Source organism: Doryrhamphus excisus, chromosome 3 (genome assembly GCF_030265055.1).
Source record: "Doryrhamphus excisus isolate RoL2022-K1 chromosome 3, RoL_Dexc_1.0, whole genome shotgun sequence".
NCBI lineage: Eukaryota > Metazoa > Chordata > Actinopteri > Syngnathiformes > Syngnathidae > Doryrhamphus > Doryrhamphus excisus.
Window position 1 is genome coordinate 16,940,519 of NC_080468.1, and position 24,922 is coordinate 16,965,440.

A 24,922-nucleotide genomic window follows, 5' to 3' on the forward strand; every position below is an offset into this window, starting at 1 on the left:
GCAATGTTTCCCCAAACAAATATTCCAGAAATTACTACTTATTTGTTTCCCCCAATTATGATCATATTGATCTTGATTTTTGAAATTATTATTTTTGTGATTTGTGAACATTTTCTGCAACCTATTTTCCAACAAATTGCAGCTTTTTTTATTTTCCTTTTTCATGATATTTTGACTTGAATTAATTTAAAATTTATTATAAGTAATGTAATATATTCACACTCCTGAGCTTATATTATGAAATATTAGAAACAATAAAAAGTCTAAAAATATTAGAAACGTTACAACAATAATACGTTGGTTAAATTAGTCCCAAGGAAGTTAGCATTATGTTTTTTCACCAGGCATATTTATTTGTATCGGCTCTTAATGTTCTGTGTACCTAATGAAGTGGCTGCTTCATGTCAGTTGTAATGATGCCGCGGAGCCTGTAGGTGGCGTCGTGCCTCAAACCAACGGCCTGACCCGCTAATCCTGGGATTAGTCCACCTTAATCCGTGTGGTTGTCGTCGTAACTGGCTGCTTATTTTCAAACGAAGGGACACTTTTCAACGCGGCGAACGTTTGAAAACAGCTTTGGCATCTGGATGACGTCGCTTTCAGCCCGTGGTGGGAACGCTGGGAAGTGAAGACCAGCAAGTGGTCCCTTGCAGACCAGCAGTAAATCCACCAAAGCGGATCAGTTCCTGCAAGTTTGGGGCCTCATGATTATGGTTGCAGGCAAAGAACCAGACTTGGACTGCTGAAGGTTCTGGTCCTGCTTTTGGATCTTCTGGGAGCCCTTCAAGGACCATGAGCCACGCAGGTGACATCCAGGTAGGACTATTGTTTTTTTTGACTTTTTTTTTTTTACACTTAAATAATTAAAGAAATGCGCAAATGATAAAAAAAACCCATGCAGAATAGTCTGTATTATATTGTTTGGAAAAGATGTCCACATGAAGCTTCAAGACTAAATAAACGGGCACCATTTTGATGCAGTGAAGGAAATTTGAAGGAATTTTTACTTTCCTGTCATTTCAAGGCAGCGGAGCAACAAATTCTAAATGAGTCTAAAACAGGCCATACATCAGTCGAAGATACAAAATATGTGCCCAGAATTGAGGGCCTTTTCTTTTCTTAGTAGTAGTTGTAGGTAGTTTTGTGTGTGTGTGGGGGGGGGGTGATCCTACAGGCTTTAGGTAAGATCCTCTCACTCAGCCCTGACTGATTAGCAAGAGACGTTTCTCACAAACGCACCAATGAACAAAAAGATGTGTGAAGGTGACTTGATTCCGAACAGAAAAGCAGAGTGGAAAAAAATGTCTATTTTTGACACACGGCTCGCTCCTCCCCCTCCAAACCCTCCCCTCCCCGACTCGCTTGGCGATGATGTGGCACTTAGATTTTTGTATCAACAGTTGCAATAAAAGTGACACGTCTCCATGCAGGCTTGATCGTCAGAGCCAGTGCGAACATAGCCAAAGAAAACGATTGTATCTGGCAGCAGCTATGGTGCCTTCAGGGACCACTGTACAAAGTGCAAAGTCTTGACGCTGGAGGAAAAAAACACAAGTGCATAATAAGGACATAAACATGTAAAAAAAATCTACACAGTATTGGCCTTGTCAGTGACGAAGATGGGTTTTCTGCATGAAAAACTATTTTCTGAGAAAACGATGATTAATATATTTAGTAGTAGTAAATGAAGTGGCATTAGCAGATTAGATTAGAATTAGTGACTGATTGTCATTGCATAACTTTTTGAAGAATTTCTAATGTAATTACATTTTTTTCCTGATTTTTTCTTCAAAAATTGTATTATTTTTTTTAAGTAGAAAAACCTGAAAATTTGCAAGGTCATGAATGTTGAATCAAAAATGTGCAGGGATCCACTGTACTTCATTTAAAAATAATCTATTCTACATGAATTCTAAATACATTTTAATTAAATTAAGGAAGTTATGAGCACATGTATTAAGAATTACATTATTTTGAAGTAAAAGAAAAACCTAAGTGTATTTTTTATTTAGTTTTTTCTTCAAAAATGATTTACTTTAATAAAAAAAAAAACACAAATCCACAATTTTCAAAGGAAAAAAATGTGTATTTATTTACAAAAAAAATATTTTTTTTTTAGGAACCGGCAAATTTGCAAAACCACGAATGCTAAATCACAAATATGCAGGGATCCACTGTACTTTATGAATACATTATTTGAAATGTACATTTTTAGTAAATGAATAGGATTATAAGCACATAGACTAAAGTAAAAAAAAAAATATATAAATATTTTTTATTCAAAAAATTATTTACTTAAAAAAACACAAATCCGCAATTTTCAAAGGAAAAAAAAATTGTATTCATTTACAAAAAAAAAAAAATTTTTAGGAACCGGCAAATTTGCAAAGCCACGAATGCTAAATCGCAAATATGCAGGGATCCACTGTACTTTATGAATACATTATTTGAAATGTACATTTTTAGTAAATGAATAGGATTATAAGCACATAGACTAAAGTAAAAAAATATATAATTATTTTTTATTCAAAAAATTATTTACTTAAAAAAACACAAATACACATTTTTGAAGAAAAAAATAAGATCATGTAATTAGAGGTTCCCATTTATTATTGAAAGTAAAAGAGGGTTTGGGCCGCCATGAGCTGGCCAACAAATCCTCTCACCATGCTTCCTCCTATCAGGCTTACGTAATAACAAGCACAAGCCATCGAGTTAAAAGCCCGAGCTGTCCTAAGGCGTCAGAGAGTGAGGTTGACCAGCGTACTTTCTCCTCCATCCACGCTGGCTGGCATCCGTCATGCATGCAGTTCTCTACCTAAGCGCTAGAGGGCAATGTTTTCCTGAGCGTAAGCAACCACTATACAGTATCAAAGTATCCTTCAGTTTTTGGACTTAGGTGGAAAATCGTGCAGTGGGAATAGAAGGACTGACAGAGCAGTTTGGTCTTGAAGTGACACATGTTCCTGAAAAGATCTGCAAAAACCAATTAAGGCGGAGTTGGTAATCCTCCGACATGCTGGAGCCGCTAATAGCAGCACGTGTCCTGCCCGCCGCACACACGGGACGCTTTGTTGTCATGGTTACACAATTCCCCACACGCACCACTGCGGCCCTTGCAGGTGGCCGGCGGGATACATCGTGGCGGCACTCTCCCAGCAGGCGTCAGGTCCTAACCGGCGACGCTCCCGGAAAATGAATTCCCATGGCTCCGCCCTCCATCGCAGTCAGTCGCTGGCGAGCGGCCTGGAGAAGTCCTCGCCCACGTGGACCAAGGCGCCCCACTCCCGCAGCAGCAGCACCCTGTCCTCGCGGCACTCCCGACAGGTCACGTGGCTACGCCCAAGACCTCGGAACGTCGCTTCCGGCAGCAAAATCAATGGGGTTCTTCCTCCTCACAGGTGACCAAAGACTGGGAAGTGATCGATGACGTCCACGCAGACGTGGCCGCTGCAGGAGAACATCCCCGAGAGGCGACCACACCTGGAATATGTGAAGGTTATCTGCTCAAGAGGAGGAAGTGGCCGCTTAAAGGATGGCACAAGGTGACACAATAAATATCTTCTTTTTGTGGTTTAAATTTAAAATTAACGTTTTTGTCATCATCAGCGGTACTTTGTCCTGGAGGGAGGTATCTTGAGGTACTGCAGAAGTCCACAAGATGTAAGTGGCTTCAATTTTACATCGCTTACTTCACTAATCGATGCTAACATGAGCTCCTCTGATGATGCTAATGTGCGATTTTAACATGAGATGCTATTGTGAAGCTAACGGTCCATGCCAATGTGACTCTAACATGCTAATTTCAGTTTTAAAGGCCACCAGTTTTTTGAATATCCTTTCTAACTTCCTTATGCTAAAGATGACACTATAACAGACAATAACAGTGTGATGCTAACATGCAATGCCGATAGGATGCTAACAGGTGATGCTAACATTCGATTTGAAATTGCAATCTCAACATGTGATGCTAACATACGATGTTAACATGTGATGCTAACATACAATATTATCATGAGATGCTAACATACGATGCTAACATATGATGCTAACATACGATGCTAACATACGATGCTAACATACGATGTTAACGTGAATTCAATTGTTATGGTATCAGCTGACACGAACGTGAATTCAATTGTTATGGTATCAGCTGACACTAACGTGAATTCAATTGTTATGGTATCAGCTGACACTAACGTGACATTTACATGTAACGTACACGTGATGCTAACATACGATGTTAACATGTGATGCTAACATACAATGCTAACATGTCAATTCAATTGTTATGGTATCAGCTGACACTAACGTGACATTTACATGTAACTTACATGTGATGCTAACATACGATGTTAACATGTGATGCTAACATACGATGTTAACATGTGATGCTAATGTGAATTCAATTGTTATGGTATCAGCTGACACTAACGTGACATTTACATGTAACTTACACGTGATGCTAACATACAATGTTAACATGTGATGCTAACATACAATGCTAACACGTGAATTCAATTGTTATGGTATCAGCTGATACCAACATGTGACACCAACATTTACATGTAACTTACATGCGATGCTAACCGGTGATGCTAACCGCATGCGATTTAAACTGTCAAACCTGACATGCAATGTTAAAACGCAGTTAAAATGTGGTGCTAGCAGGTGAAACAAACGGGTGACGCTAACATACAACTCCGATGTGATGCACTACTGACAGATGACACTAACAGTTGATCATAGCATGATGCTATTGTAACGCTAACACGTGATGCTAACAGGTATCCATAGGAAGGGTGCAGGGTTCTCTGGACATCGGCAATGCCGTCATGTCCGTCAACAAGAAGTCCAACCGTATTGACTTGGACACGGGGGACATTCTGTACCACATGAAGGTAAAGGTCAGGCCGCGCCCCCAGAAACGAGAAGAGGCGTGCGATGTTGAAAGCGAGCGTTTTTCCCGTGCAGGCAAAGACCCACGAGCTCTTCTACATTTGGGTGACCAAACTGCGAGCTCATCGCTCGTACAGGAAGAGCGAGGCGGCCGTCCTTCTTAACGGACACCCGGTGACCCTGTCAGCGGACGCCAGCCAGCCCAACGAGCTCCTCCTCCTGCCCATACAGAGCTCTGTGGGCGTGGCCGCCGCAGCCCCGCCCTCCGCCAACAACAAGGTGTCGGCGTGGCTGCGGCAGAGTCACCCACCTGACACCTGTGCGCAAGGTAAGTCCTCCATACTTCATACAAAGTCAATGACATTTATTATTATTATACGTCAACCATTTTCTTTGTTCCAGAGCTCAACCGCTGCCATTTGGACCTTTCAGAACTCAACCGTCTCATCCAGAGGCTCCAGCAGCTGGAGGCGGGGCAAGCCTTCACCAACGGGGAGCTCCAGCGAATCATCAGCGTCCAGGTGTCACTGCGGAGGGGGGGCGGAACTTCACCTCCCGTTGCCGCCGTCGGACTCGCGGTCACGCCGTCACGTGATGTGTCTTGTTTCCAGAACCTTTCCCTGGAGAAGCCAAAGAAGCCAAAGTCGGGAAGGCCGTGGGGTCACTCTCGTACCCTGTCCCGAGTGGAGGCGCTGGGGATGGTGAGAGGTCACATGACGCTGTCACGCCTTTACTTTTCACTTCCTGTACCATACATACAGTATATTGAGTGTAGTACGGTTTGTGTGGCAAATACATGGAGTGTAATATTCCTTTATTGTGGTATTCATAGCGGTGTATACTTTGAGTCTAGTATCTGGAAACTAACAGTGCCTGTATTGTATACACTTAGTACAGTATTTGTGTTGTGGTATATTTAATGAATGTAGTAATATTTGCTATCAATGCGTGTATTGTCTACGTTGAGTGCAGTATTTTTTACAGTGTAGTATTTGTAAGCTAGCTGTAATGTATGAGTATTGAGTGTAGTGTTCATGTGGTAGTATATACAGTACATGGACTGAAGTATTTGTTTTTGAAGTATTAGTTTATACATTGAATGTAGTATTTGGAGCTAGCAGTGTGTGTAATATCGGTGTAGTAGTACTGTATCTCGATTGAGTGTAGTATTTGGAAGCTAACGGTGCTAATCGTCTTTGTTGAAAAGCCCGTACGCAGGATGACGATGTCGGTGAGTCTTGAGCGTGGAGTCTCGTGTTTGTGTTGTGATCGTTTTCTCTTCACCAATCAGCGAGGTGCACTGTTTAGCCCCGCCCCTTTAGGGACCCTTGCAGTATTGTGGTATACGAGAGCAGAGGAGTGTCTTTGCGGGTTTTGCTGGACCGGTGTCCTTGTCCTTGTTGTCCCCCCCACAGCTGTCCTCCAGCCCTCTGAGCAACTCATCCCACTTTGGCGCCTCCGTCCCCTCCATCCCCGACTACGTCTACTCCCAACTGTCCCCGCCCACATCCACGTCGGCCGAGGGCAAGAAGATCCAGCAGGACATCTGCGCCGTGTCGCTACGAGGTCACAGGGCATTATTGTGAGGACAGGTCTTTAAGACGGAGACAATAAAGGTTTTGTCTTCTTCTCCCTTTCAGTCCTGACCTCCCTCCAGTCTGTCCACCACACCCTGTGCCAAGAGAGTCTCAAGCTGCATGACCTTTGGGAGACCAACAACTTCTGCCACGCCCAGGAGGTGTGACACTTTGTGAATTTCTCTAGGAGATGATAAAGTATTCTACCAGTAATCTACCTACCGCTCCTGGATTCCATGCGATGCTAACATTTGATGCTAATGCAAACCCAACATGTGACATAGCAGGTTAATGCTAACATGTGATAACATTGGATGCTAACACAAGGTGCTGCTAATATGATGCTAACGTGTGATATGCTAACATGTGATGCTAATGTGACACTAACAGGTGATGCTAATGCGAACCTAACATGGGACACAGCACATTAATGCAAACATGAGGTGCTGCTAATATGATGCTAACATGTGATATGCTAACAGGTGATGCTAAGGTGATGCTAATGCGAACCTAACATGTGACATAGCAGGTTAATGCTAACATGTGATGCCATGGGATGCTGTGGGATGGGATGATGTGGTGCTAATATGATGCTAACATGTGATATGCTAACAGGGGATGCTAATGTGAACCTAACATGTCACGTGTTAGGTTAGCAGGTTAATGCTAACATGGGATGCTAACAAAATGTGCTGCTAATATTATGCTAACAGGTGATGTTAATGCGAACCTAACGTGACATAGCAGGTTAATGCTAACATGGGATGCTAACATGTGATATGCTAACAGGTGATGCTAATGTGACGCTAACATGCGAGGCTGCAAACGTGATGCTAAAATGTGTGACACCAACATGACACCAACGTGATGCGAACAGTTGATGCTAATAGGTGACGCTAGCATATGATGGTAGTTGCTGATGCTAACATTCAATTCCATTGTGAGGCTATCAAGTGATGCGATCTTAGCATATGAGTTATCGCCATCTCACATTCGATTCTTCTTCCTGTAGGTGGCGGTAGGGAGGTGTCCGTCCCACACGCCCGCCTCAGAAGCCGAGTCGGCCGCAGAGTATTTTGACGCCAGTGACGACATCCTGTTTGGGAGCTCCTCTGAGGTGTCAGATGAATCTGGACTGAGCGATGGAAGCACATCCAACTCGGAGCCTGAAGAAGGACACGGTGTGTGTGTGTGTGTGTGTGTGTAAACGTGAGCGGAATAGAATATAACTTTATTGTCACTGTTACGGTGCAACCAAAAATACCAAGCAACATGTGGAACACATTAGCTTACACGCTAATATACATGCAAACAATACTATTTTTATCCCCACAGTATCGGCCACTCGGAAGTACCGAGCCAGCCTTTCCAGGACTCCTCACAGCGCCCCTCCCAAGAGCAGCGGACGTCGAACGACACTTCCTGCTCCGTGTCCAGACAACAGTCACGTGGGCCTCATGGCCATCCTCTACAACAACATCGGTACGCACCTTCTGGACACTGGTCCCAGACACGGGACGCGTTGTGTTTTAGTGACGACTGTGGTCACTGGTGCAGGCAAAGACCTGGCCCGCGTGTCCATGCCGGCCGCCCTCAACGAGCCCGTCAACCTGCTGCAGAGACTGTGTGAGGAGCTGGAGTACAGCCAGCTGCTGGACACCGCTAACCACACTGCGGACCCGTTCCAGAGGATGGTACGCACGTGTTTAGCACGTGGTTCGTCAGTGTGGCTCATGTTCTGGTCTGATGTCGCTCTTTCAGGTTTACATCGCCGCCTTCGCCATCTCGGGTTACTCCACCGCCACTTTCCGGAACCGCTACAAGCCCTTCAACCCGGTCCTGGGGGAGACCTACGAGTGTGTGAGGGAGGACCGAGCTTTTCGTTTCATCAGCGAGCAGGTCCACCAAGAAAACCCAGATAGAACCTTAAATGGACCACCTTAAGTGTTGGGACCTGTTCCGAGTCCACAAAGTTCTGCTGATGTAACTGTCGTGTTTTTGGATGACTCAGGTGTGTCACCATCCTCCCATCTCGGCATGCCATGCGGACTCCGAGAACTTCTCCTTCTGGCAAGGTGACGCTTGAGGATCTCGGACCAGAACCTGGCCTTCAGCTCACCGTTTGTCCTCTTTACGTCTCCACAGACCAGCGATGGAAGAACAAATTCTGGGGCAAGTCGCTGGAGATCGTGCCCACCGGGATGGTGAACGTGACGCTGCCGAGGTAACGTCGGTGTGACGACACTCCCCGGTGGAATGTCCCCTGAGGTGTTGCTGGTGTCCCGTCCAGGTACGGAGACCACTACGAGTGGAACAAAGTGGTGACCTGCATCCATAACGTGCTGAGTCAGCAGCGCTACCTGGAACATTACGGAGAAGTCACCATCCGCAACCTGAAGAGCAACGTGTGCACCTGCAAGATCACCTTCGTCAAGGTGAGCCGTGTCAGGTTATCGACCCCCCCCTGCTCCTCCAAAAACCGGTCGTCATTTGTTTTGGTCCTGCAGTCTCGCTACTGGGGCTCAGAAGCCAACAAGAACGAGGTCCAGGGCACGGTCCTGGACCAGAGCGGCAGCGTCATTCACCGCTTCGGAGGTCTGTGGCATGAAGGCATCTTCTGTGACACGCTGCCCAGCCCCAAATGTGTCTGGAAACCAAGTGAGACTTTTCTGGAAGTTTCCCCGTCTCCGTTCTTTCTTCTCTTCCTCACCGACACGTCCGTCTTCTCTCCCTCCCGTCAGATCCGCAACCCAAAGACCACCTGCTGTACTACGGCCTTTCCACCTTCGCCATGGAGCTCAACGAGCTCACGGAGGACCTCAAGCCTCTGCTGCCCCCGACGGACAGCAGGCTGCGACCGGACCAAAGGTGACCGCGCAGGAAGTCACAAAGCAAACAGGAAGTTGCCCACAAACATGAACAGGAAGTTACAAACAACAATAATCAGGGAGTTGCCCATTGGCACAACAGGAAGTTGCAGACAAACAAACAGGAAGTTAGAAACTGAAACAAGTAGCAAGGCACAAACCTCAACAAACAGACACAGACAGGAAGTACGTATGAGACAAACAGACACACAGGAAGTTCCAAAAATTAAAGGGCCGGTAGCAAAAAAAAAACCCAAACAGGAAGTTAGAAACTGTAACGAGCAGGAACTTTGAAACAAAAACAAACGGGAAGCTGCAAATAAAAACAGGAAGTACTGTAGTAGACAAACATGAAATTACAAACAAAAACAAACGGGAACAGGAAGTTTACAACAACAAAAAAACAGGAAGTGACAAACGTTTAGCCAGACAACAATTAACAGTACGTTAGAAACCAAACAGGAAGTGTCCATAAACTATTGAAACTACAAATTACAACCACAAAGTAAAGGACGTTGCAAACTAACACAAACCGGAAGTTCCAAAGTAAAACAGGAAGTTGCAGACAAACAAACAGGAAGTTAGAAACTGAAACAAGTAGCGCGGCACAAACCTCAATAAACAGGAAGTTCCAGCGCACGCGGCATGTTGCCCTCAGACACAGACAGGAAGTACGTATGAGACAAACAGAAAATTACCAAAAGACACACAGGAAGTTCCAAAAATTAAAGGGCCGGTATCAAAAAAACCCAAACAGGAAGTTAGAAACTGTAACGAGCAGGAACTTTGAAACAAAAAAAACAAACAGGAAGCTGCAAATAAAAACAGGAAGTACTGTAGTAGACAAACATGAAATTAGAAACAAAAACAACGGGAACAGGAAGTTACAAACGTTAAGCCAGACAACGATTAACAGTAAGTTACAAACAGGAAGTGTCCATAAACTATTGAAACTACAAATTACAACCACAAAGTGAAATGACGTTGCAAACTCACACAAACCGGAAGTTCCAAAGTAAAACAGGAAGTTGCAAACTGACAAAGAAATGGTCATCTTTTTGTTTGCCAGGATGCTGGAGGAAGGACGAGTGGAGGAGACGGACATAAAGAAAGACGAGATTGAGGAAATGCAGAGGGAGAGGAGGAAAGAGCTCTGCAAAAAAGGGGAGGAGCATGTCCCGTCTTTCTTCAGGTAAGTCCGCCTCTCCGAGCAAAACCAAAAACCATCATCCGTTCTTAGAAGGATTCTTGAAACGCAGCATTTGTGTCCTCTGATGCTCAGAAAAGCCAAAGATTCTTGCGGCCGTGACGTCTGGTTGACCAACGGAACCTACTGGAAGCTCCGAAAGGATCCAGGCTTTGCCAACATGGCCTGTGTGACTCTGTGGTGACACAAGCAGTCCTTGGTGGGGGGGGCATGTGTGATCCGCCATGGAGATGAGCGGAGACTGTGCTGCTGGACTGTAAACTATGCACACAGGACTGGACTTGTATTAGAAATGCATCTTCTCTACCCGAATATGACGCTTAATCTCTAGAAGGACACTCAATTTCATTTTAAGATGACATGAAAGGACATTTTTGACAAATCTTTATTTGAATAGAAAAAAAACAACAGTACAATACTCACTTGCGCCACCTTAAATAAATAACACTTTTTTTTCTCTCAAAAATCTCATTTTATAAATTGCAATGGCTGAGAGGATTTATTGCTCGTTTTATCATGTGACATCCTGTACACGCCCCCCCCCCCCCCATGCTTGAAAATAAGTGCAGGAATTCATCCAGCAGGGGGCAGCCCTGAGGCGCCAAACGCCTGCACTGGGAATGAGCAGCACGTGACCGCAGTAAACTGCTATGATTGTCGTAATTATCCTGGCGCGAATCGACTTCTAATTGCACTTTAAATTATGACAAGTGCAATCCAATATCTTCAGCGCAAATGTTAAGACTTTTTTTTTTTTAATTTTTGCTTCTACCAGAGTGCTCTTTGTAAGGCAAACAGTCGTAGTTCCAATCCGAACCGTTAGGGGGCGACCTCGTAGTACACGATGCTGACTATGCTAACGTTAGCATGTCGCCCACCTGTCAAGTGTTGTCTGGGGTCGTTAACGGAGACGCCTCACTGGCGGCCTCTGTCAGGTTGCGACTCTCACGACCCCTATTGTGTCTGCGTGGTCAGCCCCCCCCCCACACACACTTCCTGGTCACGGCGTCTGTTTTGCTTCCAGGTGTGTGAATGACCCACTTTTCTTGGCGACCGCAGAAGAAGAAGAAACGCGAGGCCTCCTAATGCAAAGCTCGCCTCTTCAACGGGCCTCAAACGCACCACTTGCTGGTGGAAACACTCGGGGAAGATCAGAATTAACCAAACATTTCCCTTATTTTGTAACGCAAATGTTGACAGGAAGCGTCCACAAGTCCCGTTGCTATGGTAACCTCCACCAACTGTTAATTTTCGCGTGTTTTAAGGATCTAACTTCTTTTTATACTTGCACTTTTTCCCTTCATTTGAACGACATTTGCCACGCGCTTGGTCATGTAGGCTGCAGTGCTCCGCGTCGCCAGCAGAGGGAGCCAAATCAGCTGCTCCGCTTTGCAGTGTGACTGTTTCAGAGGAAATGACGAGTGCAAAAAGGTGAGAAAAGAGAGGGAGTTTGACAGCGACGGAAGAAGAGAAAGCCCTGAAGGCGTCATGTCAAGATATGCAGATGTTTTTTTTGTGTGTTTTTTTTTAAACAATCCAGATGTTTCTGAGGTGACGGTCACAGGTGTGCGTTGCGTCCATTTGGCTGCGGGGCACGTCGCATCCGCTTCGCATCCTGCTGTGACGTTGGCCTTCAAACGTCCTCCTGAGCGCCATCACTCACTTTTAAGATGGCCGCCGCAAATGTTCCCGTCAAGATGTGAAGGAGGGAAGGAGGGGTGGACAAGGGGCGGTGAGGGGGTGGGGTTCAGTGGGTGTAAAAGCCAAAGTAGTCGCTGTTCTTGTTGCACACTTCCGCAGCGCGCAGCGGAGAGTTCTCGCCGCGGGGGGCGTAGGGCGACACCCTCCTCTTCTTCACCTCGCCCTCAAACAGCGGTGACTCTGCCGAGTCAGCTGACTTCACCGAGGGCGGCTCCAGCCAGAGCTCCTCCCCCGTCTCCTTAGCCTTGTCGGCCAGCGGGAGGGGCTCCAGGAGCGGGGCGGCGTGCAGCCTGGCGTTGGCGGGCGATGACGCGAGCGGTCTGAACCAAGCCAGGCTGGGGGTGGGTTTGCTCGGGTGGGTCAGGTACTGAGACGGGGGCCGGGTGGCGGTCCAGCCGGCCGTGGTGGCTGCCGACACGCTGGTGGAGGCGAACGGGTGCTCGGGGTAGTAGCTGAGGGTGGGGTGAGGCGGGGTCTGCAAGGGGAAGGGCTTGTAGAGGCTGTTTCCGGAGAAGTCGCTCTCGAAGGACGACGGGAAGTCCAGGCGGTTGGGGGCCACGGCCTGCTGGGACGGCAGGTACCAGTGGGGCCCGGGACTGGAGGGGGCGTCTTTGTGCTGCTGGGGCTCCCGGCTGTAGAAGCGACTCTGGGGCAGCGGGCTGATGTAAGGCGCCTCCGTGAGGTAGCCCGGAGGGTAGCAGCCCCCCGGCAGCAGCGGCTGGCTGTCCGTGGGGGAGGGGGTGAGGCGGTCGGGGTCGGGGGGCGCGTACAAACTAGCGGGAGGAGGGATGGGGGAGAAAGAAAAGGTGTTACTTCCTGCCCGAAACCTCAAAGCATCTTTCAACTATCACACCACCGTATATACATATATTCCTTTTACTGCATGTACTTTCTTACGTATGTTGTACTACTGTCAATACTAGCTTTACTACCAATACTGTATACTTCAGGTGTCAGTAATACTACATAAATACAGGATTATTCCAGCAATATATCATCGATTACAGCATCTGGGCTGTTTGACCGCACTGAAAACTAAAGACGTACCGTCGCTTTAAGACAAAGCGTGTTGCTTTCACGGTCAAACTTACGTGTCGTAGCTGTCTCGGAAGCCTTTGGCGAAGGGGTTGTGGTCTATTTTTAACTGCGTGATCTGAAACGAGAGAATACGCTTTCATAGTGAAGAAGACGAAGACAACCCGGTCATGGTCTCCGTGATCAACGCACGTCGGCGTTCTGGTAGGCGGTGACGGCGATGAACTGGGTCTCAGGGAAGATGAAGGTCTGGGATTTGGACGGCTGGAAGGCGTCCTCGGAACCGTCCTCTTTGGCCTCCACGATGTGCAGGCGGGGCTGGTACTTGTGGAGGGACTGAAGGACGATCATCTGCGGCACAACAACCACGATGCTCTTTTATTGGCCGATACACTAGCGGCTTGCTCGTATTTACATGACGTCATTATTCCACATATTATTCCACATGCAGATGGCTTTATTCTATGGATGGCAGGTTTTCATGTCTACTCTATTTCTCTTTTTTTTTTTTTTTAATCATAAATGTATTTTTTTTTTGTAAATGTATTACTTTTCTCTCAAACGTAGAAGTCTATTCTTGTAAAACTTTATTCCTCATAGCAGGCATTTTTGTCTGGTAAAATTACAGTTTATTCCTCGTAAATTACGGCTTTATTCTCATAGATTTACTAATTTTTTCTTTCATAAATGTACAACAATTTCTCGTAAATTTCTGACTTTATTCTCTAAGATTAAAATTTTTTTTCTCAAATTTATTATTTTTTTCTTCTAAATTTACAACTTTATTTTGAAAATCTGATATGATCGACCTTTGGCCTTGTGCAAAATAATTGTTTTAACTTTTTTTTTTCTCCTAAATTTACATGATGATTACATCGGGTGATGGGGGGGGGTGAAAAGGGGGGGTACCTGTGCTACGTTGTTGGTGCTGCCTTTGTTGTTGGTCAACTTGAGTTTGCTGAAGGACACTTCCTGCCTCATCCAGTGCGCCCCCGTGTTGGGGGAGTCGGGGTGCACGTATGTCCTGTTTCCTGCGGCGTTTTTGACAAAAGCTTACATGAACACGGGATGGTTCCGGTGAGGACCCGGGTGAGGACCCGGTGAGGACGTACCTGGCATGTTGCCCTCCGCCTTGCCGCACTGCACCCACTTCCCTCCCTGGTAGCGCCAGTGGTGCTGGTCTGCCAGAACCACGTCCACGTAGACGTTGTAGTGGGCGGAAGGATCCAGAGCGCTGATGTTGAAGCTCAGGAAGGGGAACATCCTCCTGAAGGACACCACAGACGCCATATTGGCTTATTCGAACGGGTGATGTATGAGCACGTAAAGTGCTTTGGATCACATGATGATGACTCAGCGCGTGTTGACGGTGCGCGTTAGCCAAACAAACAAGAAGACGCTCATGCAAATGAAGGCAAGTCTTCCCTGCGGCGCGTTCGGGTCATTTAGTGGTGGAAAAAGCAGTGAGATGTGTAAAAGGTTGGCGTTGAGGTCAGCTTGTTAAAGTCTGCGTGCACGCTTCGTCGCTCTCGAATGCGCCGCAAAGACGAGAGCAACATTTTCCAGCAGGAAGAGGCTTTGGCAAGTGGTGGTGTTGCGTAACCGCACGTTTGTTATTCATGTAGTATGTCTATAATAAATAATAACACTCTTTATTTATTAGTAACACATTTAAATAAATGTTATGTATAATCGTTTTAAATTTGTTTTTAAAAAATATAATAAATGTATAGTAATATTTTTTATATTGACATTGATATAAGTCATGAAATACATTTAAATCAACCATCAAATGAAAACGTGCACTTCAATAAACTACTACAAATAATTTGCCATACATAATAATACTATTTATTACTATGTAAAAATACATGTCAATAAATGTAATCATTATTATAAGTATACTATATTCCAAAATATTCTAATTACAATAAAACTAACTACATATGATGATTATTATTTTTTACATTTCAATTTAAATAATTATTGAATTAGATAAACAAAAACGCCCTTCAATAGACAAAATAATAAATATTAAAACTAATAAAGGCATCAATAGTTTGTAGTTCGTGGGGGTTAATAATAATTAATATTAATACAATTGATTAATTACTGATAATTAGTTAATTTATTGACAATAAATGGAACAATTTCTAACAATGTAAAATAATTATTAAAATTATTCTATGTTATAATTATTCTATTGACAATGCATGTAAATGTTTTTAATTAAAATATGTGTTATTTAAATTAAATTTGGCAAACACTAAAAGAAAAATATTAATGAATCAACATATATAAGCTTTATAAGTATATAAGTTTATAAGTATTAAGACCACTCCTGTACATTATTTTGACATTGAAAAAAATATTACAATCCCGGATTTTATTGACAAATCAAGACTATACAGCAATGTTAATGAATACAATCATTGCATACAAATCAAGACGCCTTGAAAGGATGCCCCCTAGTGGCTGTGAACGGTATCGGTATCGTGAGGACTTCAGAGCGACGTTGGAATCAGAGGTGTGGACTCGACTCACATTTTTAATGACTTCAGACTCGACGGTATCATCATAGACTCGGACTTGTGTTGACTTGGAAATACTTTTTATTTAGATAGATAGATATATTTTTAGAGAGTGTGTTGAGTAAAACGGTGTCCGCCATTCACCGTCATCGTCACGGTGCCATTTTCAGCAAGACTGCCGGTTTTCCCACAGGATCTGCCTCCTTAAATGCATCGCATATATTAACGTCCAATCAGGATTAAGAAAAAGCAACGGGGGGTGTGGTTTACGTTCCCACCAGGGCAAAGTGGCGGCGATTAACACCTGCATTCGTCGACATTCTACTTTATTGTACATTAGCTAATTACAGGCTCAATAAGAAAAACTCCCGAATTGCTGTGTCCTAAACATGCAGTAGGACAATAAAAGACGGAGAAGCGAGAACTTTGTTCGGCGCCTGAAGTTGCACAAAGAACGGTAAGTTCCGAGCTAATGCTTTAGCTAACTCTCGTCCCAACTAGCTTGTTATCAAACTGTCACACTGCTACTGCACAGGAAGTTAGTGGGTAACGGCGGCAAGTAGCCAGTGTTGTCGTTTTTATTATTGACTATTGTGTCTGTTGGGAGATAATTCAAGCTTACTTGCAATAAAGTATGTTGTTCCGGTGCAATGGCGACCTGTGCCTGCTACCTGTACTGCGCATGCGTGTGCAAAACAGCTGTGTTGAGTTGTGATGTTGGATTACCTGACTACACTTCTGGCTGGTATTTCGATACCGATTCAATACAAATACACCTAATGTGAATGGCGTTATAAATGTAAATATTATCCTTTAATTGGATGTCACGTAAAACATCAATAAAATGACAAAATATGTTTATACGGGGTTATTCTGATTAGTTTGTCTCACCAAACGTTACACTACTTTATAGTCACCTTTACACTCCTATTACACAATATAGTAGACATAAGAGAAAAGATATAAAAATCAGTTTTTAACATTATTAGAATGCTCTAGACATGAAATAACACCCCTAAGAGAAAATAAGACTCATAAAACCTGTTTACAATGTTGGAAATACAGTTTTTGACATTATCAGAGCCCTGTAGCCACCAAATAACACCCCTATAGTCACCGTTACACTCCTATTACCCAATATAGTACACGCAGTAAGAGAAAATAAGACGTATAAAACCTGTTTACAATGTTGGAAATACAGTTTTTAACATTATTAGAGCCCTCTAGCCACCAAATAACACCCCTATAGTGACCTTTACACCCCTATTACCCAATATAGTAGACGCAGTAAGAGAAAAACAGACGTATAAAACCTGTTTACAATGTTAGAAATACAGTTTTTGAGATTATTAGAGTCCTCTAGCATGAAATAACACCCCTATAGTCACATTTACACTCTAATACCCAATATAGTAGACGCAATAAGAGAAAATAAGACGTATAAAACCTGTCTACAATGTTGGAAATACAGTTTTTGACATTATTAGAGCTCTCTAGCCATCAAATAACACCCCTATAGTCAACTTTACACTCCTATTACCCAATATAGTAGACGCAATAAGAGAAAATAAGACGTATAAAACCTGTTTACAATGTTGGAAATACAGTTTTTGCCATCATTAGAGCCCTCTAGCCATCAAATAACACCCCTATAGTCAACTTTACACTCCTATTACCCAATGTAATAGACGTAAAAAGAGAAAATAAGACACAATATAGACTCGCACATGTTAGCGTGTTGTTTTTTCCACTTCCTGTTCTGTACAGTACTTCCTGCAGTGGGGATGGCCGCATCAATGCAACATTACGGGCACCTAGTGACCAGCGTAGAACACTACGTATCATCACAAAGTTCTCCCACCTCTGCCATGGGTGCTCTTTACTGTCCGGAAGTTGGTGAGAAATGCTTAAAGTAATCGATTCCCGCTTGGACGGCCAAGGGAAATCAAACCTGCGGCTTCCACGCACCCTCTTCCCCTTCCTCCGCCTCCTCCTCTTCCTCTTCTCCCTCTGCGCAACTGACGCTTGACGCTAACGACAAGCGGCGGTTTGTCCGTCAGTGCGGATGCGCCGCAGTCCTCGGAAGTGTGGTGAAGTACGCGGGTGACATTTAGGAACAATAGCGATACAGCAGGTGTGGGGTGGGGGGGTTGGGGGTGGGGGGTCGCTGGGGGTGGGGTGCCGGAACAGGCGAGGAAGTGGACGTTCACCGGGGGAAGAGGACACTTCTGCACCAGCGCACTCGCTGATTCGTGTGGACAGGAGCTCAGGTCGGCTTCTTGTCAGCGCGCGCACACGCATCGCCGTCCGTGACCACACCGTCGTGGCCGTCTGCAGCTGGCGCCGCCACCGCACACGCTCGTTTCTACTCTATCGATTCTCGATATTCTACATGCTGCGGTTGTCGCGCAGCATCCTTGTGATGCTCCGTTCAAGACAGCTCGGAAGTCAGAAGTGGTGTCGCATATTAATGACGTTTATTACCTCCGCCAAGCGCATTGCTATTTTGTTTGTTTACGTTCAAAATAAATTGGAAAGTTCTGAGTGGATTTGGTTGAAATTTTCAGGAATTGCTGGAAATTGGATATGGAAGGACTGATTACATTTTGGGGATGATCCAAAATACCAAATAAATTTATTTTCCCCAAATTTCACTCTTTTCCCTAAAAGTTCTCAACTCCGGGCATATTAACATTGCTAGCATGCTAATGTTAGCATACGATAATTTTTCGCTATTTTCGTGAGTCAACACACGTACTTATCACTGTCATGATAGGCGTTAGCATGCTAATGTTAGCATTGCTAACATGCTAATGTTAGCATACTATAATTTTTCGCAATTTTTGTGAGTCAACACACGTACTCGTCACTGTCATGATAGGTGTTAGCATGCTAATGTTAGCATTTCTAGCATGCTAACAATGTAATGTTATAAGTGGTTGCCTCGTTAGCTAGGAATACGGTGGATAACCCGCACATTTGCGATTCAGCATTCAAAGACCCGCAAATTTACGTGTTTTTGTTTATAAAAATGTTTTTTTTTACCCCCCAACAAATTAGACCAAATTGGGCCAGACAACACATCTCATAAATAGGTGATAATGCAGGTATAGCAGGGGTGGGCAAACTGCGACCCATGGGCTACATCAGGCCCGCCAAGTGTCTTAATCCGGCCAAAATAGTCTGATGCAATCTTGACGCACAAAGTAACCTACGTACTGCGCCATGTGGGCATATGAATATCTACAAATATCTTACTAAAAAACACATTTGCCTGCCGCAAAGCATGCTGGGTAGCTTGTGGTAGTTTGCTTGATTGCAAAAAAAGTTGAGGAGGTGATGTGGTTAACTTACTGTGTACGTGTTGTGTTTTTGTTTTGTTGCGCCGTGAGTAAGTATGTTGTTCTGCTTAATTAATCCATGATTAATTGATCAATCAAACTTTTTGGCTTTGGATTTATCGTTTTCTCATTTCAGCCTCTTGAATGTGATTATTTTTGAAAAAAACACATTTTCCTGTCGCAAAGCATGGTGGGTAGCTTGTGGTAGTTTGCTTGATTGCAAAAAAAAGTTGAGGAGGTGATGTGGTTAACTTACTGTGTACGTGTTGTGTTTTCGTTTTGTTGCGCCGTGAGCAGGTATGTTGTTCTGCTTAATTAATCCATGATTAATCGAAAACTTTTTGGTTTTTCGTTTTCTCATTTCAGTCTCTTGAATGTGATTATTTTCGAATTTCCCTTGTTTGAGTCATATTGATCTGGTCGATTCCTGGGGGAGGGGTCGGCAACCTGGACCATCAAGACTGCCCTTTTGCCCCCCCCCCCTCATGTTTTTTGGTGATGGGTATTGTTGAATTATTAGTTTGCGTTTTGACGCATTCATCGTTAGCTTACTGCAAGGATGGCATGCTGTAGATGACGCTTATAAGTAAAGACTCGGACCCTAGACATGGATTATTATTTATTATAAGATATGTAAAAACACATAGAGATAATAAATATATTAATTCATGGTTGCGGCCTGTAGCACATTTGACAGCATAGCAAGAAAATGGCCAAAAAGAGCCGTCAAAATAAACCAAAAAAAAAAAAACCTTCAAGTCATAATAATGACAGACAAAAGTTGTAATTGGATTATGTGGAAAAAAGCATAACATTAATTATTAATATCAGAAATTATTATTTGGAAGTCAAATTAGTTTTAGAGTATGCTGGAGCCTATCCCGGGCTGTTTTTGGGCGAGAGGTGGGGTACTGCCAAATATCACCCCCTCAAAAATTATGAGAAGAAAGTTGAATGAAGAGCAAAAAATTGTACCGCTAGGAACCAAAGTTGACCACCACCTTTTTCCATGTACGGAACCCCAAAGCGCACATGCAGACCTTTTCATCACCGCTTAGCTTCTTAACTTCTACTTGGGTTGCTTTAGAAAACATAAATATTTTAATATTTTCATATGCGGACCTAAAAGCCCGAATCACTTTTATTGCAAATGTTGATCAGAAATTGGAGAAGCGAGCGGGGGGTGGTGGAGATGGGCATCTGAGCTCGCTTCCTGTCATGTGGATGTAAAAAATGGCTATTCTTATGTGTGCGTTGATATTATCAGCGAGTGTGAAAAAGGAAAAAGGCTCGCCGGCCAAGCGGTGGACCGACGGGGCGAGAGGAAGCGCTCGTTCAGCTATCTGACAGACGCCGCGCGCTCTGCATGCGTTTCTGCGAAGCGGCGCCGGTGCCAGGAAGTGACTGTCAAAACGTGGTCGTACTTCTGCTTTTTTTTTTTTTTTGGTGTGTGTTTTTTGACAAGAAGAAGAAGAAGTGGCCTTCCTAATATCGAAATGCAAGATGTCGTCCCGATCGCATTTGCATGACGACTGCCGCGTTCGTCTTGTGAGGATGGAAATAGAAAAGTCGCCCACTTGAATTTCCCTCTGAGAAATATGAAACTCCTGTGGGACGACACCTAAAACTATTCAATCTGAACAAGCGGCTGATTGCATAAAGCGCTCATCTTGGGCTCCTGTTTTCGGACTAAATGTCAGGTTCCACGCTCGGGGGAAGACATCTGAAGACGTATTTGAAACACCGGTCCGAGTCCGAGTCCGGCATAACCAAGGAACCTCCCGAGAGCATCTCCCTGCAGCTTCAAAGCTGCTTCACCTTCTGAAGGCTTCTCCCAGGCCCCGCTTATGTTTAAATCAGCACCTTCATCGGAGGACGACGAAAAGAAGAAGAATTTTTTTTTGAAAAAAAAAATGGAGAACTTGTCAGGTGTTTGCACGCTGTGTGTTCTTCTGGTGCAGAATTGAAGCTGCGGTCCCCGTTATAATAATAAAAATAATAATAATAATAATAATAATAATTCAAATAATAATAAGCAGCTAGTACTGATTTAGAGAAAATGAAATGTGAAACCCGGAAATTACCAGGAAATTAAATGCTGCCACCTTTTTAAAAAAGAAAGTAAAAGAAATCAAATCTTATTTTTGAAAATTATTTTTTTAAAGACCGTAATGAGGAAATTTCATGATATTTTTTTGGAATAATTTTTTCTTTTGTGTTTATTTTTGTAAAATATTTCTAGCACAATTGGTAAACTATGGATTGTGTTAGAAATAAAATGTCAGTGAGGCCTGACAGCAAAATGAAATCATTTCATATCATATTTAATAAATAGAACAGAAATATTTATACATACGTTTAATACATACGTATTAGGTGTGAAAGTAATGATATTTTATAGTTCTCGTCTCTTTTCATATTTTTGCAAGTATAATAAAAACCCTAACGCGTCCTCTCCAAGAAAACTTTCCGAGTTAGCGGTGAAGGTTTGCTCACCTGCCGTGCTTGGTGATGATCATCTCGGTCTGGAACTTGTGGAACTTGGCCCACAGCGGGTAGTTGTTGAGGAGCGCCTGCGTCTTGCCGCACAGCTGCAGGCCGGGCAGCGGGTAGAGGGTGGCCCGCTGGTAGCCCGCCCCGAAGCTCTCCGGGGAGGGCGGGTACGCGTCTTTGCCCACCGCGGGGAAGCCGTCCCCGTAGCCCGGGCCGACGGCCGCGGCGCTCCGCGGCGGCGAGCGCACGCCTCCGTACGGGCAGCCGGCCAGCGTCTGCGCGTAGAAGCGGGCCGGCTGCGCTCCGAAGCCGCCGACCGCCTGCTCCGTGTGGTACTGCAGGGCCAAGGCGTCCTGGGGTCCCGCCGGGACCGGGTCCGGGTAGTAGAACCTCGCGTCCTGGATGCCCATTTTCAGGTCCGCCGGGTCCTTGACGCCGCGGCCGAGGTGTCCGTTCGCTTCGGGGGTCTTTGCCGGGGTCTGCGCCTCGGTGCCGGTCAACATGCTGAGGTAGAGGTTGCCACCTGTGCCGCCCATTTGCAGCCCCGCCAAAAGTCATAAGGCTCACGTCCGCCGGGAGGGGGGCATCCGGTCCTGCTCTTCCCGAGTGGAACCTCGTTAGAACCTTCCCGGAACCTTCTCGGATCACGTCTCCCTGCCGACTGCTGCTCTCGCGCACCCGTGCGAGCGTGCGATATATACATTTAGCCCGCGCTCTTATTTTGGAGGTGTGTCCCGTGCGACGGCCGCGCGTGATAGGCTGCGTGCGCGCTCTTTGGAGGAGGTCGTCGCGCATCGTGTCAATATTTACATCACCGGTCTTATTATATATATGTTGTTATAATATATATTTGTATATGTGCGCTCTTGTGACGTCACACACAGAAGCGAAGAATGCTTACTTTGGAGCTTCTTATCGAACAAATAAACATCATTAAACCTTTTTTTTTACAAGCTTACATTCCACAAACATTTTTATTTCATTAATATACCCGTTTTTTGACACTATTTCTACCAAAAATGTATATATTTTTATTGTTGCTTCTTGCTTTTGCATATTGTAGTTCTCCTTAAAACCTCATGAATGTCCAAATGTGTAAACAGGTTGTATGGCGTCTTCCTTTTTAAATCATCTTCATAACTTCTACCTCGTCATATTATGACTTTATTCCCATAACATATGGACAGAATTCCCATCTTATAACGTTTTCCCCAACCAAAGTTTCCAAAAATGATAACTTTTACTTTTTCTCATAATATTCCGACTTTAAAAATTAAGTTTATTCTCGAAAAATCTTGACTTTTTTCTTTTTGGATACAATGTTTTCCTCTTAGAATATGGAATTTATTCTATTAATCACTACAGTTTTTTTTCACATTTTTGCCATTTTTATTGAAAAATTTTCAACCATTTCTACTTTTGTCTGGTAGATGTTCTTCTCGTAATTAGGATTTAATACTGTAATATTTTGACTTTATTCTCGTAACATAACTTTTTCTGCAACCTAAGTTTCCAAAAATTACAACTTTTACTTTGTTTTTTCATAATATTCCGACTTAAAAAATTAATTATTTAAGTTTATAGTTTAAAAATCCTGACTTTTTTCTTTTAGAATACAACATTTTCCTCTTAGACTTTTGACTTTATTCTCCTAATCACCACAGTTTTTATTTCACATTTTTATTGACATTTTTTCAACAATTTATACTTTTTTCCCGTACTTTTTATACCCATAATATTGACGTTTATTCTCATAAAATACACAACTTTTTATGCAACCAAAGTTTCCAAAAATTACAACTTTGCTTACTTTTTAAGAGCATATTAAAAAAAACTTACTTACAACTTAATGCTACTAAATTGACTAAAGTGATGTCTTCATAACATTCATTCATTTTCTATACCGCTTATCCTCATGAGGGTCGTGGGGGTGCTGGAGCCTATCCCAGCTGTCTTGGGGTGAGAGAGGCGGGGTACACCCCGGACTGGTCCATCATCAAGATGTTTTCCGGCAAAACTGAGACCAGCCTTAATGTTCTTTTTGTCCAGCAGTGGTTTTGGTCTTGGAACTCAACTGTCATGCAGGCCGTTTTTCATGAACACTGACCTTAACTGAGGCAAGCGAGGCCTGCCTTTTTTTTGATGTTGTTGTGGGGTCTTTTGTGACCTCTTGGATGACTTGACCCTGCGCTCTTGTGGTCCTTTTGGTTGGCCCGGCCACTCCTGGGAAGGTTCACCGCTGTTCCATGTTTTGGCCATTTGTGGATAATGGCTCTCACTGTGTTTGGCTGGAGTCCTAAAGCTTTAGAAATGGCTTTATAACATCCTAAATTTGGTTTTTGATTTTTCTAGATCTTGGCCTAATGTCTAGCTTTTTCAGGGTCTTTTGTTCTACTTCACTTTGAACTCTGGTGTGATATCAGGAAGTGGCAAAGACGTTTCCACACTACCGTATCTCGACTAAACAAAGTGACCCTTGCATGTGGGCCCCCGGTGGAAAAAGTGTGGACACCCCTGCCTGAGTCCTTCATTCATTTTTCCCTCCTATCATCTTCCTCACTCATGTTTAAGTCAGCTGTGCCTTTCCGTTGCACGCCCCCCCTCAACCCCAATCCCACCCCCCCATGCCCACACAACCACCGCTACCACACGCCACCCCTCCCCGGTCATAAATATCCGTGTCCTGACACGGTGCCGCCGTGGGTGGGCACAGCGTGCCTGACATGAAGTCCGTAAATCAAAGTCAATGGGCCGGCGTCGGTTTCACGGGGGTGCTTGGCGTGCCGTCGATCGTTACGTATTACTCGTAATCAATTCATGAAGCCATCGTCACGCCCTCAATCTTCTTACTTCATCCAGCCGGGGCCTCCTGCGTTTACAGTCCCAGGAGCGAGGGCGTCCCCGCCGACGGTCACGTCCTCGTTACCCAAAACCGCTCCATCTTTTCTGAGTCCAAGCCGCCGTAATTCGTAATTAACGCAGCATATGTTTATCGTGATCCGCAGGTCGAGTGTGAGGACGGCTGGGGGGGGCGGGGGCGCCACCCACAGGGGCTGTGAAAATGTGTAATGAAGTGAGCAAAGAGACTGCAGACATCTTAGGAGATGTACCAAAAAAAAAAAAAGCTGAGTTCACACTCGGCGTGTTGGTGAAGTGTAAATGTATTCCTCGGCGGCAACGAGCTGCCGTGCACTTCCTGTTTCTGTAATGAGATGGTAATCTTCCGTCTGTACTGGACCGCTCTGACACTGAAGCAGCGTATGAAGAGAGG

General features: G+C 44.3%; 2 protein-coding genes across 3 annotated transcripts; one reads left to right on the forward strand and one right to left on the reverse strand.

The window, feature by feature from the left end:
• The first annotated feature begins 513 nt into the window (after positions 1 to 513).
• osbpl7 (oxysterol binding protein-like 7) lies at positions 514 to 12,257 on the forward strand. 2 transcript variants are annotated; one of them, XM_058068431.1, is made up of 22 exons: positions 514 to 816; positions 3,123 to 3,327; positions 3,402 to 3,545; positions 3,610 to 3,663; positions 4,788 to 4,901; positions 4,975 to 5,227; positions 5,302 to 5,420; positions 5,511 to 5,600; positions 6,107 to 6,130; positions 6,315 to 6,465; positions 6,540 to 6,637; positions 7,489 to 7,657; positions 7,812 to 7,958; positions 8,034 to 8,170; positions 8,238 to 8,375; positions 8,488 to 8,551; positions 8,622 to 8,700; positions 8,767 to 8,911; positions 8,984 to 9,134; positions 9,218 to 9,344; positions 10,413 to 10,535; positions 10,626 to 12,257. In XM_058068431.1, exons 2-22 carry the CDS (start codon positions 3,196 to 3,198, stop codon positions 10,732 to 10,734), a joined length of 2,568 nt encoding a protein of 855 aa, XP_057924414.1. In that variant the 5' UTR covers positions 514 to 816; positions 3,123 to 3,195; the 3' UTR covers positions 10,735 to 12,257. The 2 variants fall into 2 exon arrangements, with proteins under 2 accessions (XP_057924414.1, XP_057924415.1); XM_058068432.1 differs by lacking the exon at positions 6,107 to 6,130.
• On the reverse strand, positions 10,793 to 22,311 carry tbx21 (T-box transcription factor 21). Its single transcript, XM_058068440.1, has 6 exons — positions 21,655 to 22,311; positions 14,399 to 14,553; positions 14,196 to 14,317; positions 13,479 to 13,637; positions 13,343 to 13,404; positions 10,793 to 13,024 (listed from the first exon to the last, which is right to left on the reverse strand). The coding sequence occupies exons 1-6, from the start codon at positions 22,185 to 22,187 to the stop codon at positions 12,298 to 12,300; spliced, it is 1,758 nt and encodes a 585-aa protein (XP_057924423.1). The 5' UTR covers positions 22,188 to 22,311; the 3' UTR covers positions 10,793 to 12,297.
• Positions 22,312 to 24,922: the final 2,611 nt, after the last annotated feature.